General features: G+C 35.8%; 2 protein-coding genes across 3 annotated transcripts in view; one reads left to right on the top strand and one right to left on the bottom strand.

The window, feature by feature from the left end:
- The first annotated feature begins 295 nt into the window (after positions 1-295).
- LOC102578838 (probable pectate lyase 13) lies at positions 296-7,451 on the top strand. 2 transcript variants are annotated; one of them, XM_006361636.2, is made up of 5 exons: positions 296-579; positions 1,348-2,062; positions 2,827-3,018; positions 3,701-3,909; positions 7,147-7,451. In XM_006361636.2, exons 1-5 carry the CDS (start codon positions 449-451, stop codon positions 7,370-7,372), a joined length of 1,473 nt encoding a protein of 490 aa, XP_006361698.1. In that variant the 5' UTR covers positions 296-448; the 3' UTR covers positions 7,373-7,451. The 2 variants fall into 2 exon arrangements, with proteins under 2 accessions (XP_006361698.1, XP_006361699.1); XM_006361637.2 differs by lacking the exon at positions 296-579 and adding an exon at positions 1,132-1,197.
- Positions 7,452-8,888: 1,437 nt separating this feature from the next.
- Positions 8,889-15,586, bottom strand: part of LOC102606156 (protein RNA-directed DNA methylation 3) — a 13,003-nt gene continuing 6,305 nt past the window's right edge. Inside the window, exons 8-16 of the mRNA XM_006361632.2 lie at positions 15,469-15,520; positions 15,238-15,396; positions 14,803-14,946; positions 14,607-14,709; positions 14,349-14,498; positions 14,221-14,275; positions 14,068-14,126; positions 9,558-12,550; positions 8,889-9,212 (exon numbers count right to left, since the gene is read on the bottom strand). Of these exons, the coding sequence (XP_006361694.1) occupies positions 9,570-12,550; positions 14,068-14,126; positions 14,221-14,275; positions 14,349-14,498; positions 14,607-14,709; positions 14,803-14,946; positions 15,238-15,396; positions 15,469-15,520 (3,703 nt within the window). The 3' untranslated portion in view covers positions 8,889-9,212; positions 9,558-9,569. The remainder of the gene's footprint in view (positions 9,213-9,557; positions 12,551-14,067; positions 14,127-14,220; positions 14,276-14,348; positions 14,499-14,606; positions 14,710-14,802; positions 14,947-15,237; positions 15,397-15,468; positions 15,521-15,586) is intronic.

The following is a 15,586-nucleotide window of genomic DNA, read 5'->3' as shown; positions in this document are numbered from 1 at the left end:
GCACTGGGTAAATCTCCCACCGTGTAATAGCTTAATTTCATACCAATTTAAATGTTTAGTGATACGCTAAGCCGATTAAAAAGACATATTTATGGAAGTGGCAAAAGAAGGCGGCAAAAAGAGAGAAAAACGACAAGAGGCTTCTTCCTCTCTTTTCTCACACCCAAAAAAACTAAACTTTCCTTGTGTGGGTATTGGGTTTTGGCTTTGCATATACACACAAAAATATACTACTACAAAGTCCAAAAAACACCATTATTATAAATTTTTTTGTTACTAGTTAGTGCTCAACTATATATTATATATAAAACATTTATGTTTTCCAAAATATTTCAAGAGCAAGAAATCTCTTCCCTCCATTGAGAGAGTTCCTTTTACACAAGAAACACAACAACAAATACAAAGAATATATAAATTCATTCAATCAATTTTTGTGATACTAGCAAATATGTTTTCTGTCATATGCATTCTCTTGTTTTGTTTGTTAATCTCTTTTTTTCCTCAAATTATAGTTTCCTTTAATCTCACACTTCCTCATCAACATCCTTACCCTGATGCTGTGGTTCAAGAAGTACAGAGGTGATTCTAACTTTATGCTTAACATTACTTCATATTCTTAGTATTTTTTGCTCATATGAGCATCTTTGTATTTTTTTTTCGAGCCGAAGATCTAACAGAAATAACTTCTCTACCCCACATAGGTAGAAGTAAGGTCTACGTACATCTTATTAACCTCACTGGTTGAATTACACTTAATATATTATTGTGGTTTGGCTATCTCTGTTTTTTCAAGTTCCTCTGTTTTTTACAAGAAAATCCACAAAATCTAATCTGAGTTTTTCTTTTGGTTTCTCCTCTTGAGGTGTTCATTGTCTGTTTTAGGACTCAAACTAATCCGATTTTGTATCAGGAAGTTCCACATTGAAGGTAAAACGAAGTGTACCAAAGGTAGCTCAGTAGTCCGAACTCGAATTCGAAATTTCTGATTAAGAATGAAAAAGTACTTACCACATTGACACGATAATTCCATCTGAGTTTTGATTCTTTCCAGCTACAATGTCTTCAAATAGTTAAATTTTTTCCCCAATAAATCCCCAAATTTTTCTTATGTTACTTTATATATCAATACCCGAGCTCCAGTTTTGCTTGCATTCTTCACTGATGCTCGCCAAATGTATCACTCATCTTCTCTCATAGGTTGGTTGAGCTTAAAATTGTCACATATGCATAACCATTGTATTGCTACTCTCGTCCAAACATGCTTAATTTCAAAGTTCTGATGAAATCCGATTGCATTAGTGCTACTACAATTACATGCTAAATATATATATTTTTCTTTGTTTACAGGAAAGTGAACGAATCGATTTCGAGAAGGCAACTATGGAACACCACCATGAATGCCATAACTACCCAATGTGAAACCGGAAATCCCATAGACGATTGCTGGCGCTGCGATCCAAATTGGTCGAAAAACCGGCAGCGCTTAGCCGATTGCGCAATCGGCTTCGGCCAGAACGCAATCGGAGGTAAAAACGGCAAATACTACGTCGTTTCCGATTCCTCCGATCTCGACACCGTAAATCCAACTCCGGGAACACTCCGGTACGCCGTAATCCAGGAAGAACCACTCTGGATCATCTTCTCCGGCGATATGTTCATAAAATTGAAACATGAACTCATCGTTAACAGTTACAAAACAATCGACGGCCGGGGAGCGAAGGTTCACATCACCGGTAACGGATGTATAACGTTGCAGTATATTAGCAATGTGATTATACACAATATTCATATTTACAACTGTTTACCGTCGGGGAATACTGATATACGGTCGACGCCGACGCATGTCGGTCACCGGGGTAGATCGGACGGCGACGGGATCTCGATATTTGCGTCACGGAATATATGGATTGATCATTGTGCATTATCGCATTGTACTGATGGCTTAATTGATGCTATCATGGGGTCCACTGGTATAACGATCTCTAATAGCTATTTCAGTCACCATGATGAAGTTATGCTACTGGGACATGATGATAAGTACTTGCCTGATGCTGGAATGCAGGTTAGATGAATTTTCAATACCTCCACGTTGTTCGTACTTTTTAAAAATATTGTTATAGCATGGTTGGATCCTTTAAAAATATTCTACTATGAAGGTTTCGACATGCATCGATCGATATTTTTTGAAAAGTTCAAATAACGTAGTTGTTCATTATACTTTGAGGTTATTCATATTCTTGTAATGAAATTTCAAAATAAAATGAGTGAACTTCACATGTCAAAATTACTTATGGAAAAAGGTTCAGATTTATTTAAAGACAAATTAAGAATTTGAAATTTAACCATGCTGGATTATAGTGATTTTGAGTTATTTCGGTTCTAAACTTTCAAAAAGAATGACCTATCTTTTGATCTCTTTTTTTTTTTTTTTTACAACACTTTAATTTCAGTTTTTCACCTGACATGTTTAAGTTTGGTATATTTACTTTCTGACCATAAAATTGAAAAATCTTCTTTATTTTTTCTTAAACTTCATATCAAATTAAATTATGTCTTTTTTTTTCAAACGAAAGAAGTAGCTTATACATATCAAAATGATTTTTTAAAGACAAATACTGTCGAGATTCGTACTTTTTACTCTACCTCTGAATTTATTTATCCATATGCTTTTGACTTTGATTTGAATTTACCATTCTTTATACTTCAATTAGGGATCATATTGGAGCTCTATAGCTTAGAATAAAATTAAGATATTTCATATAATATAGTTTTTTGTCCTCATATTAAATTTTTGGGTTTTAATGTGTAATTTTGTGAATAAAATAGGTGACAATAGCATTCAATCATTTTGGAGTAGGGCTAGTACAAAGAATGCCAAGATGTAGAAGAGGATATATACATGTAGTCAACAATGATTTTACTGAATGGCAAATGTATGCAATTGGAGGAAGTGCTAATCCTACTATTAATAGTCAAGGCAATCGATATACTGCCCCACTCGATGCAAATGCTAAAGAGGTATTTTCTCCTTTTTGTCTTTTTTAAATATTTATATTATTTAAAATTTACTGATTTAATTAATCCGAGTAATTGACTAGTCAATTCATTGATCCAATACAACACCCTCTATAACGAGGGTCTTCGTTTCATTAAAAGTGTGTAGGAAAACACGTAAAAATAGAAGAGACGCATAAATGATAACAAGCTCAGACATCACCACCTTTATTTTCTTAAAGAAAAAGAGACACATGACTAATTATATCTTAAATGTCATCAACATGTGGTGTAGTGGTAATTCATTTTTAACCAGAGATTTTGGGTCTGAGCTCTGCATGTTGGAAGAGTCACTTCTGAATGGGCCCTGCCCTGCAATGTGCAATTTGAATTTAGTCAGAGTTTCGAACCACGGATGGAATACCAAAAAAAGAAAAAAAGTTTTTTTTAAGTGTCATATTCATGTTTTTTTTTTTCAGCTTCGAAAAATAAGACCTCCCTAACTAGAACACATGTTTTTTTCTGTTTTACTGTCTTATTTATTGTGGAAAAATTGACCCTTTTTGTAGGGACCATATTTCAATTTCCAAATTTTCCTATTAGAGTAAACATAATACTCTCAATTGATGATTAAGTATTAACAAGAATGTTTGCAAAATGCATAATTACTCATAAAATTAACAAGAATGTTTTATCTGTTTAATAGGTGACAAAGCGCGTGGAGACAGACGAGGGGGAGTGGAGTGGGTGGAACTGGAGAACAAATGGAGACGTAATGGTAAATGGAGCATTTTTTGTGCCATCAGGTGAAGAAGGACTTGGCAATCAATACGCGAAAGCCTCGAGCGTGGAGCCCAAATCCGCTGCTATTATTGATCAACTTACACTTAATGCCGGTGTTTTTGGTGCCCCAAGGTACACACAACCCAACATTTCTTATATATTGACATTTTTACCCCTAGTGTCTAAATAATTTCTTAATTTTAAGATACTTAAAACTTGATAATTAGAAATTACATGAAAAAAATAGACTAAATGGTCTAACGGTTAATGAAATAGATGAAAAAATTAGACGAGATTATGACTTAATATAAGTATACACTAAAAAATACGTTAGGTAATTTTTTTTTAATTTGTTTAAGTTATTGAGGATAAAGATATCTGATATCTTGTTGTGATTGATTGTATTAGAAAATAAAATTTAGATATTTAACTTATTTTATTGTTATGCAGACCTAAGGCCAAAGAGAATAGTACCACTAGAGTATATGATTGTGTGGCGATAGTGGAATAAAATTAAGGAACCCACTATTTCTTGTTTTAATTTTTTGTTTACTATATTTTTTAAATCTCGAAAAAATACATTTTCTTGTTTCTTTCTTATTTCGCAGCGAGGGTGTTGATCGAATAGAAGATAGTGTGGATTCGTTAAAGGCTAAAGAATATACTCTCTCCATTTCGATTTTTTTGCTTTACTTTCTTTTTTCATCCGTTTAAAAAATAAGCTCTTCTTTTTTTGACAATTATTTAGGTTTTAACTTTTTACATGCAATGTTAGATCATAGGATTAAAACATTTTAATACATTTTATCGTATGTTAGTTTGAAATTACAAAGTTTTGAAAGTTCTTTTAAAAATAAAAATAAAAATTATGTCAAATAAATTTTGAAAAAGCAAATCGGAATGGAGAAAGTATATTTTATTTTATTTTAGTTTAGTAGAAAGGTTAGAATAAGTAGAAAGATATATATGATACATGGATCAACGTGAGAATACGTGCATTGAGAATCTTAATAGAGCCTTATGTACTCTTTGAGTTGTCTTTTTTTATAGTCGAGTCCACATAGATTTAAGTAACGTCACTTTATTTTTTCTATTTAGTATCCGGTTATTTCGTATTGAAATTTATTAAATTTGAAATCAGGTGAAGAGAGATCTTTAGTTAAAAACGAAGAAAACTCCATTCAAAAGGCCTGAACATGTGAAAACCTTTTATTAAGAATGATATAATATTTATCTCCCTATTATAATTTATTGATAAGTAAAGTTACCTTTAGTAATATTATATTATGCGTAATATTTGAGAATTTAAAAGGTGATGGAGATGTCACTGCTCAAGAAAGGGGTCCATTTTTTTCTTGTATTTGATCAACTCGTGGACCTAGTCACTTTTAACGTCACCTAACCTTACATAAAGTGTTATGAATCTAGTATTTTTCTTTTTTTTTTGTTTTGATCGTGGTTTTCGAATCAGCTTTCATTCAACTCAATTAAATTTATAGGTGTTAATATGACTCATTGGTAACTTTGTCTATCTTGACTTAGACAGATGATATGAAAATTATTTAGTATTTTTACTTCAACTTAAAATCTCATAGTTCTCAATCACGTCATTAATTACTATTACACTAACAAATTTCTAACAACATAAAGAGGTCAAGTCTAGAATCTTTATATTTTATATATGTATCTAATCTATATAGTATAGTACTAATAATTACAATTAAATTTAGGGAAGGGCAAAAAGGGAAGATTAGGTCATGTGAGGTTATTTAATAAGAATGTGTGAGAGATGTGAAGTTAGATTCTTTGGGTTCATGCATTCCAGCCCATGCAAAAAAGTGGGCCCAATTAAAGAATTTGGACCCCACATTTGATATTAATTGGGCCTTTAGGACTAAAGATAAAGGTAGGGTCCATATTGCCTAGTTGCTCAATTTGGTATTAAAGATTTAGTGGAAAAAATGCAAGTACTAGTACATATTAGACTCACTCCTCTTGAGTTGTATACGTCGAAAACAGTCTCTTTACATCATAAAGAAAAGGGATAAAACTCTCGTTTAGTGATAGATTTTAATGTTTAAAATTATAAACATTAATTTTTGAAGTTATGATTTTTAAAATTTAAAGTTGTGTTGATCGTGAAATTTTATTTGTGGAAGTCCCAAAAGTTGATCTGGACCAGTTTTTGAAACTTGAACTTTTTTTTAAAAACTTTTTAAAGTATCATTCAAAATCTATGTGAATCAGATTTTTGAAGACAATTTTTTAAAATCTGATTCAAAATCTATAGTCAAATACTGATAAAATATGTGTATGTTATTCTTTTCGAACCTCACTCATGGAATTAGGTTAGGAATGTTGTTGTTATACTTACACCAATATAAATAAGTATGTTCTTTGTAAATAAACAATTTCCTTTTTTTTTGTTGGATGTATTAGACTCTTAGAAAATGTCTTGTCAAAAAGACCTTTTTCAGTTTTCTAACCTATTAGAATCGTTTAATTAATATATTTGAATAAATAAAACCAAAAAAAAAAAGAATAAACAAAAAATTACTCACCCTCCCATATTTCTTGAAATAAATTTTAAATGTGTCATTATCAAGAAAAATTAGACCCATAATGGGACATCTACTATTTACCCACATGCATTTTCTCCAACAAACTATTATAGTTTTTATTGCATTTTTTTTTAAAAAAAAGCCATCATTTTAGGTATATGTCTCTCTTAGTCCCTTTGTATAACAAAACTATTGAATGGTATTAGAAAAGAAAAAATAAAGGGGTGGGGGGAATTGAAAATTTAAATTTATTCAATATTTAATACGAAAGATATTGTGCTTTTGAAATTATGAATTTATTCTTAAATTGGTGGAGCTTAGTTCAAGTGGCAATGATTGAGAGACTCGTGATTTAGGTCACATATTTGAATCTTGCATCATGCAAATTAAGTACGGTATTTAGGTGGAGAAGAAATAATGATTCGACCTCAGATAAGATTGGAAAATTTGATTAAAAAATCTAAATAATTGTAGAAAAGGACTAGAGATACTTTATTATATACGAGAAACTCATGAAAAATGAAGAGACAAAGCTATTATCTGTGGATTTCGAAAGGTGCATTTGATCCTTAGGATTGGCCAGACAAATTTTAGCAATAACACACGCACATATACAAAGTTTTAGTTCAAATGATGCATTTGTTATAATAATTTTTATTAATAGATACAAAATGCTCCAATCTTAAATTCATTTATATGTATATGTTATATCATTAGTAACTCATTCTTTCACATCTATATATATTTCATATCGAAAATATTAGGATTCAATCTCTAATAATATATTTCATTATTAAAAAAAAAACAGGGATAAAAGTATTAGTATATCATATGGAGGAGGGACCACCACCGGAGCTAGCGGGAGCGGTGGTGGCGGGTCCACCGGCGCCGGCGATGATAGTGATTTTTTTGGAATGATGTTTGGGAGCGGCGCACCACAAAAAATATCATCAACCACTTATTATACTATCTTATTATCTCATTTAATTATTTTATTTTTGTACACCAACCAATTATTTTTAATCTTACTATAGCATTTACTTATATTGTTATATTTATTCAAGAAAGAATCAAAAGATATAAGAAAATATATTGCAACTTGATAATCTCAAGGGTCCCAATTTTTCTTTGTATATAATAATTGATTGATAGGAATGTCAAAGAGAGGAATTTATGGGTTGTTAGATATTGTGTCACACTCTTAGGTTTCACTCTTTTTTTTATGTCTTGTTCCAATTTATTTAAAAAGAATAATGTTGTTCTATTTTTAAAAATAGTTTAAAATTTAAATCTCAATCCATCACTCAACAATATGATATAGACATATTATTGTCACCTATTCTTACTTAAAAACTTAAAAGAAGCTTTAAAAATAGAGAAATGGTGGATAGTAAAGAAAGTAAAGTAGAAATAGAATCTGCTTACGAAATGAAGTAGTCTAAATAAAAACGAGAAGTATCCACCAAAAAAAGCTGGCTTTTTGAGAAGTCCGTTGTTACCGTGCTTACATTCATGGAAATTCTCCTCTCTTTTTTATCAAAGACTTGATTGAATACAAAATCTATTTCACAAGAATTACATAAACATCTAAAATTGTTTGAGAAATGCATAATTGATTGATAAGAATGTCAAAGAGGTATTTATAGGTTGTTAACTATTGGACGTCACCACTTTGTTTTCACTTATTTTTTTTAAAAAAAATTCTTCTTGTGGGGTGCTTGAGTATGACTTAGAATTGGTGGCTAATGGAATTTTTTGACTTTTTGTGTTAAATGATGATGAAATAAAGTGTTGAAAATTGTATAATTAAATTTTAGAAAGATAAGAGTATGGTTGGCCAAGGTTCCTTTTTCGGATCATACATCAATTTCAGAGCCTATTATGACTTTTTAGCCTTTTTCAATTAAACCAAACACTTTGATACAATGTGTTCTTTTGTTTTCTACTCATAATAATCTCCATGTGCGAGTGATTTGAGGAATTCTAAACATCCTTTTCACTTACTAATAATAATTCAACATTTCCAAGTTTAATAATGCAAAATAGCATTACTAGTGGCTCCACGATCAACAACATACTCAATGTATTCCCATATAATGCAACTGGAAAAGATAGAATGTACACAAACCTTACCTCTCAAAGGTGAGGTAACGAGACTATTTCCGATAAACCTTCATCTCAAGACAAAAACAGATTAAAAAAGAAGCAATGAAAGTACAAGAAATGATAGGTAGTAAACAAAGAAGCAGATAGTAAGTAGCATAGCAGTACTAGAACCAACTAATACTACCATCAAACTACAATTCACTGACCATATTATTATCTTGCGAGTTTTCTTCGTGAACTTCAGATTCCAAGACACAGTTATTCTTCATTTATAAGAACACAGTGACATAACCTATTGAAGAGGCAAAGATACAAGAGATAACACTGCCCTTACCAACAAGTAACCCACCTCAAAACATCAACACAACGTCTCATCTAAAGACTCCAAATTTACGTAGACATATCATATCCAAGGAACTCCCATGCATGAAGACACCCCAAGAATAAGTATCAAACAGAAGTAAATAACATAACTGGAGGAGAAAGTAATTTGGCCAAACACAATCCATGCCAAAGGCTACATGTTAAAGTCATCGCGAAAGCAAGCACTGCGACAATTATCAGTTTCGAAATTGAAAATGAAGAGTCTTGTCAAACATCCAACATTCCAAAAGTTTTATGTCCTGCAATTCAAGAGTAATAACTTACGATACATCTAAGCATCTAAAGTCCCAATCCATGCTTCCCCCAAGACCTAGTCCGTCATTTGTTCTTTTTACAAACCATAATTACATGGATGGCCCAATCGACCCTCCATAGCAAAATAACCTGCATAAATTAAGGACAAAATTATTACTACAATGTTCAACAAGGAAACTGGCAAATACAAAATGACCTGTACATCAAACATTTTAGCCAGTTCCAAATTAAACAGATCAATTTGGAAGAGCATCAAAATATGTAACATAACAATCTCAACCGAGCAAGTATATTAAGCATTGTATAGCCAGCTAATGAAGTTTCAAATAGTTCATCTTTTAATGTAAAAAAAAACGTTGAGATTGTCATCCCAAATATCTGCAAGTAGAATCTGTGCATCATATAGGGCAAATATTTAGATTATAAAGACCTAAATAAGAAGAATATAAACCAAGTTTATGTACATATAATTACCGTCCAAAGTTGTCACCAGCCTCCCTGACCGCCAGAGCTGTTTCCTTTTCCCCAAGAGCTGGTTGATTTACCCCATGCATCACTCGGTCCGTCGCTTGTTTCTTTTGGTTTGTTCACATCGTCGGTGCTGGATTTGTTTGCAGTCCAAGCTGTGCTCGCGTTTCCTGAACCAGTTCCCTGGTTCCAACTTGTTCCCTTGTCATTCTGAACCTCCTTTTCGCCAATAGTTGTCTGCTGACCCCACCCTGACGAAGTACCTCCCGTAGTAGCAGTAGATGTTTTCCAACTATTTCCTTCAGTCTTCCAACTGCCACCACTTCCACTCGCATTCTTTTCGGAGTCGAATCCTTTCTTCCATCCACCATCATCAGCATTACCTCCTGTAGTAGTAGTTGATGCTTTCCAACTATTTCCTTGACTATTCCAACTGGTAGTACTAGCACCACTTCCACTCACATTCTTTTCAGAGTCGAATCCTTTCTTCCATCCACCATCATCAGCATTACCTCCTGTAGTAGTAGTTGATGCTTTCCAACTATTTCCTTGACTATTCCAACTGGTAGTACTAGCACCACTTCCACTCACATTCTTTTCAGAGTCGAATCCTTTCTTCCATCCACCATCATCAGCATTACCTGTACTATCAGCACTCTTCCAGCTGCCTTTGTTATTGTTATCTTGGCTCCAACTGCCCTTATTAGATTTCCATCCCTCAGCATCACTTCCAGAGCCTTTGCTCCAACTGTAGGGTTTATCTTCCTGCGAATCATTTCTATTCTGCCATTCACCACTTTCATCCCTCCTTCCACGCCCTCTACCACGAAATCCTCCCCCATCTGATCCTCTACCTCTAAAACCTCCTCTGTCCCCTCTACCTCGAAAACCTCCCCTACCTCCAAAGCCGCCACCATCTGAATCACCCCTACCTCCAAAGCCACCACCATCTGAACCACCCCTACCTCCATATCCACCCCTATCTGATCTACCACGGCCTCCCCTCCAACTACCACCTCTTCCCCTGTCACTGTAAGAATCAGATTGCTGGTTGTTGCCACCGAAGCCACTTCCAGAATTCCAGTTACTTTTGCTGCTCCAAGAATCTTGAGTTCCACCCGCATCATTAGTTCCACTCTTCCACGAATTACTTTGACCCCATCCGGTAGATGAACCTCCATCAGAAGTCTTTTTCCATGTATCATTTTGATTTTTTCCATTTCCATCTTGTTCGACTGCAGATTTGCTATTCCATGCAGAGTTGTTACCTTCTGACGCTTTCTGGGTAATCTTGTTGTCCCAACCAGCAGCTCCACCCACTTCACCAGATTTTTTGTCCCAATCAGACTGGTTTCCACCAGAACCTCCTACCTCCGTTGTGGCTGAATTTTTATTCCAACTATAAGACCATCCATCATTTGATGGTTTGGAAGCAGTCCAACCACCAGTGCTCTGGAAATCAGACGTTTGATTATTAGGACCACTGGTGTCTTCATTAAGATTTTTACCATGTTCCTGTGAATTACTCCAACTAGACTGGTTACCCTTAAATGCTACATTATTAGAATTATTATTATTATCTTCACCATCAGTAGTCCAGCTACTAGACCGTCCTTGATTAAAGGATCCTCCTCTACCACTTTGATCTCGACCTCCTCGCCAACCACCTCGTCCTCTCCTACCACCTGATCCACGACCTCCATCAAATTCTCTTGGCCTTCCCCAGCTTCCTCCTTCTTGGTCCGTACCACCACTATTCCCACTCTCACCTTCTTTCCAACCCCCTGCAGCTTCTTTACCCCAAGAAGATCCACCATCCTGTTTGCCCCAAGTAGATTTGGTATCTTCTCCCCCACCAGATCCAGCTTCCTTCTTATTCCAAGTAGATCCACCACTTCCTTTGTCCCAAGAAGTACCTCCAGCAGGCTTGGAGAAAGATCCATCATCCTTTTTGTTCCAAGAAGAACCATCATCCTGCTTGCTCCAAGAGGTTTTGCTGTCATCAGACTTGCTCCAACTAGATCCACCATCTTGTTTTTCCCCGACAGTCCCTGCATTTGCATCAGATTGCTTACCCCAAGAAGATCCACCGTTGCTTTTATTCCAAGAAGATCCAGAACCCTGCTGGTTAAAAGAGGTTTTGCTGTCTGGCTTACTCCAGCTAGATCCACCATCTTGCTTTTTCCAGTCATTATCTGCCTTTGCATCAGATTGCTTACCCCCCCAAGAGGATCCACCTTCACCTTCACTCTTCTTCCAAGAAGATCCAGCATCCTGCTGGCTCCACGAAGTTTTGCTATCTGGCATATTTGATCCACCATCTTGCTTTTTCCATCCAGTTTCAGCATTTGCATCCGATTGCTGACCCCAAGAAGATCCACCCGCTTGCTTACTTGAAGACAATCCACCATCACTTTTATTCCAAGAAGATCCGGCACCCTGCTGACTCCACGAGGTTTTGCTATCTGGCTTATTTGATCCACCATCTTGCTTTTTCCATCCAGTTTCAGCATTTGCATCCGATTGCTGACCCCAAGAAGATCCACCCGCTTGCTTACTTGAAGACGATCCACCATCACTTTTATTCCAAGAAGATCCAGCACCCTGCTGACTCCACGAGGTTTTGCTATCTGTCTTGTCCAATCCACCATCTTGTTTTTTCCAGTCAGTCTCTGCATTTGCATCAGATTGCTTACCCCAAGAAGATCCACCGTCCTGCTTGCCCCATGAGGTTTTGCCAGAATCATCATTATTCCCTTGTTTTTGCACAGAACTTCCCCAGGAATTATCTGTAATCTTCTCGGTGCTCTCTTGATGTGATTCAACCTTTTTGCCCCAGCCATCAGACGCACCACTAGTGGCACCAACAGCAGAAGTAGCTTTCGCCCAACCATCATCTTGCCCAGCGTCAGCAACAGTTCTATCACTACCTCCAGATGCACCCCATGATGCATTCCTGGTGTTGCCCTCAGTGGCTGTAGCCCCTTGAACCATCCAATCTGCCAGAAAGATAAAAGAAATAGCTGGTTAGTTCATACACAATAAGTTAGAAACCTCAATAAATTTGTTAACTAGGCTGAATCTCATCAACTGCACTACTCGACGCTAACCATTCAATAGTGCAGTAGATAGGTACTCTGTCTTCTAAATACAGAGTAAGTGCAACAAAGTGAAGAAAAGGATAAAAGTACAGACTCTATACTTGTCAAAGGAGAAGTACGGATCTACAGAAAATTTGACATTAAATAACAATAGAGAAGAAAACTGAAAGCTAAACAAAATATAAGGCAAAAGAAGCCTCTGCAGTCGGATACATCCATGTAGAAGGGTATGTTCAAAAGCAGTAATAAATTTTGCATGCAGAAGAAGGTTATAATTGCCAGACATGGGTAGAACAGTTGTCCTGTAAACCTGTCACAGGACCTCATGGAGTGGACTTGTTGAAGAGCATCTGAAAACTCAGAGACGATTACTTCAAAATATACACTTCTTAATGGGTAGTGGCATGCACAGATAAATTTGGGCAGGAGATACCCATCCCAATATAATTTGGAAGTAAATGCTAAAGCAAGGCACAACGTCACAAAGATGACAGGGATTATCTTTTAGGAGAAACTGTGAAGACTGGGAAATTAGGGGAGTCGCTAAGCTGCTGGAAAATCAGGAGGGAACAGAACATAAAAAAGATAGGAAGTACACTGTCAAGTATGGGTACAAAACTTTGTGCAACATGCAGAGTACTGTTACACAGTGACCTTGGAAGATACTCTGGAAGCCAAAGCACTAGTTAAGGTGAGTAGTTCTTGTTGGATAACAGCAAATGAAGCGTGTTTGACACAAACAGAACTACAAAGGGTGGGAATGGTATTGTGCAGCAGAGGTTCCATGTGTGAGGAAAAGGCAAACTGCCAGAAAACTGTGGTGCATGATTTTCAGCTTATACAACCTAAAATGGGCAATGCAATCGATATGTGACGAACTACTATGTTGCAGGAAGGAAGAGGCTGCATAACAGAATAGGAAGACATGGATGACCATCCCTGCATGCATTTTTTTGGACTAGTTGGGTGGAAAAGGAACAGAAGATGCTTTGAAGGCTTAGTTAACTCAACACACAAACTTAGTCATGCTTATATCTTTTGGCTTTTGGTAAAGGATGACAGATGTATGATGCTCCAACTCTTTACTCTGAAATAAAAAGTACTACTCTCTATGCCCCAATTTATGTGGCACACTTTCCTTTTTAGTCCATCCCAGGAAAAATGTCACCTTTCTTTATTTGGCAATTATTTAATGGCACCATCCTTGCCCTTATTGGGTCCCACTTAACACTTTATTGTGAAGAAAAGTCAAAATTAAAAGTAAGCACTAAAGTGACTTTACGAAGGGAAATCTGGTAAATATAACAAAGTCTTCCCTTATTGTTTAAACTTCATGCCCGGTCAAACGGCGCCACATAAATTGGGATGGAGGGAGTACTACTCATTCAAGAAATGGAGCAAAATGCTCTTCTTACCGTCAGAACCATCCTGTGTTCCAAGCAGGTCAAAAGGTTTTGATGAATCACCATCAACCCTATAGTAATAAGTAATGAGTGTTAAAAGAAATCAAAATGTCAAAAAGTAATTGAAAGTTTCTCCTCGAATTTGTTCAGGTAAAGAAATTGTACCCAAGAGATACGACGGAACTCTTTGCATGAACTTCTGCAAGATGTTCAGATTTGACTACAAAGACAGACTCTTTTTAGTGACAATTTCCCATATAACATTAGAAGTCAAAGCAAGGAAATGTATGAACCTGTAAGAATTTTTTGCTGGGAATCAAGCTTTACTGTAACATCAGAACGTCGTATGGCTATTACACGACAAAGATATCCCTTCAAAGGCCCCACTCGGATTCTCAGTGACTGCCCAACTGAAAACATTTCATTGTCATCCCCGCGCTTGACTGTGGAGAGAATAAAAACAGAAGTTAAAGGAATCCATATTTTAATTGTACGCAGTGTCTTGATCCGAGGCATCAATTAGAAAAAGAACAGACTCCTAAAAAACATACAGCTGCTATTATCATCCTTCACTCTCCAAGATTTCTCAGGCGAAAGAGGGGATTTAGGTGATGATGAGAAATCTGCTAAACCTGAGGGACCAGGTTCACTTCCCTGGTTAAATAAAATATGAACAAAAATATTAGCACAACAAATATGGATAACATACAAATATGATTAGTTTTAAAAAAAAACAAAAGTACAGACCTTCCCGTTCGATACACCACCACTGCTTGCAATTCTTTCACACATCTGACCTTTGACACAGAGATAACCATTATTATCCTGTTCACTTTGGTCATATAGGAAGACGACACCTCTGTAAATCTGCTTCACAGTTCCTTGTTTATCCTGCATTTATTAATCCCCCATTACATCATTTCAGAAGACTAATGACAAATAAAATGATGTTACTCCATCCCTGAATAACAGTCCACCTTCCCAGGGGATAACCTAGTGGGGAAACAACCTTGGGAATCAAGGTTTCCAAAGCCAGGAGAAGCATTAGTTAATTATTCTCATCTACCTAACCTTTGGTGGGCAGTGGTGGGAGATAGCAAGTCACTGGTGGATTAGATAAGTTGCATGCGCACAAGTTGACTACACAACCATAATCATCCCAAAAAAAAAAAAAGGTCGAACCTTCAAGGAACCATCCAAAACTCTAACCACATCACCGATTGAAATGACATTAGTTAGCTGGTCTTTCACAGTGAATAGCTTCTTATCAAAAGATGCACGCTTCAATTCACGCAGTTGAATGCTCACTACCACAGGTCTCTCTGATCCATATTTCATGATCTGAGAAATAATCACTTTAAAATAAGATATCATACACCCAAAGCAAAATAAAGCCGATAGATATGAATATACCTTAAAGCTATCATCTTTCTCCTTGCCAATAATAATGCCAAAATCATTCCTACTGTAAAAGCACATAAGAACTTTTAAGCAAATACGGGGGGGGGGGGGGTTGCCAAAAAGTGGACGC

Source organism: Solanum tuberosum, unplaced genomic scaffold, assembly GCF_000226075.1.
Source record: "Solanum tuberosum cultivar DM 1-3 516 R44 unplaced genomic scaffold, SolTub_3.0 scf00365, whole genome shotgun sequence".
NCBI classification, from domain to species: domain Eukaryota; kingdom Viridiplantae; phylum Streptophyta; class Magnoliopsida; order Solanales; family Solanaceae; genus Solanum; species Solanum tuberosum.
Note: the sequence above shows the minus strand (reverse complement) of the source record. Positions and strands in the feature narration are given on the sequence as shown.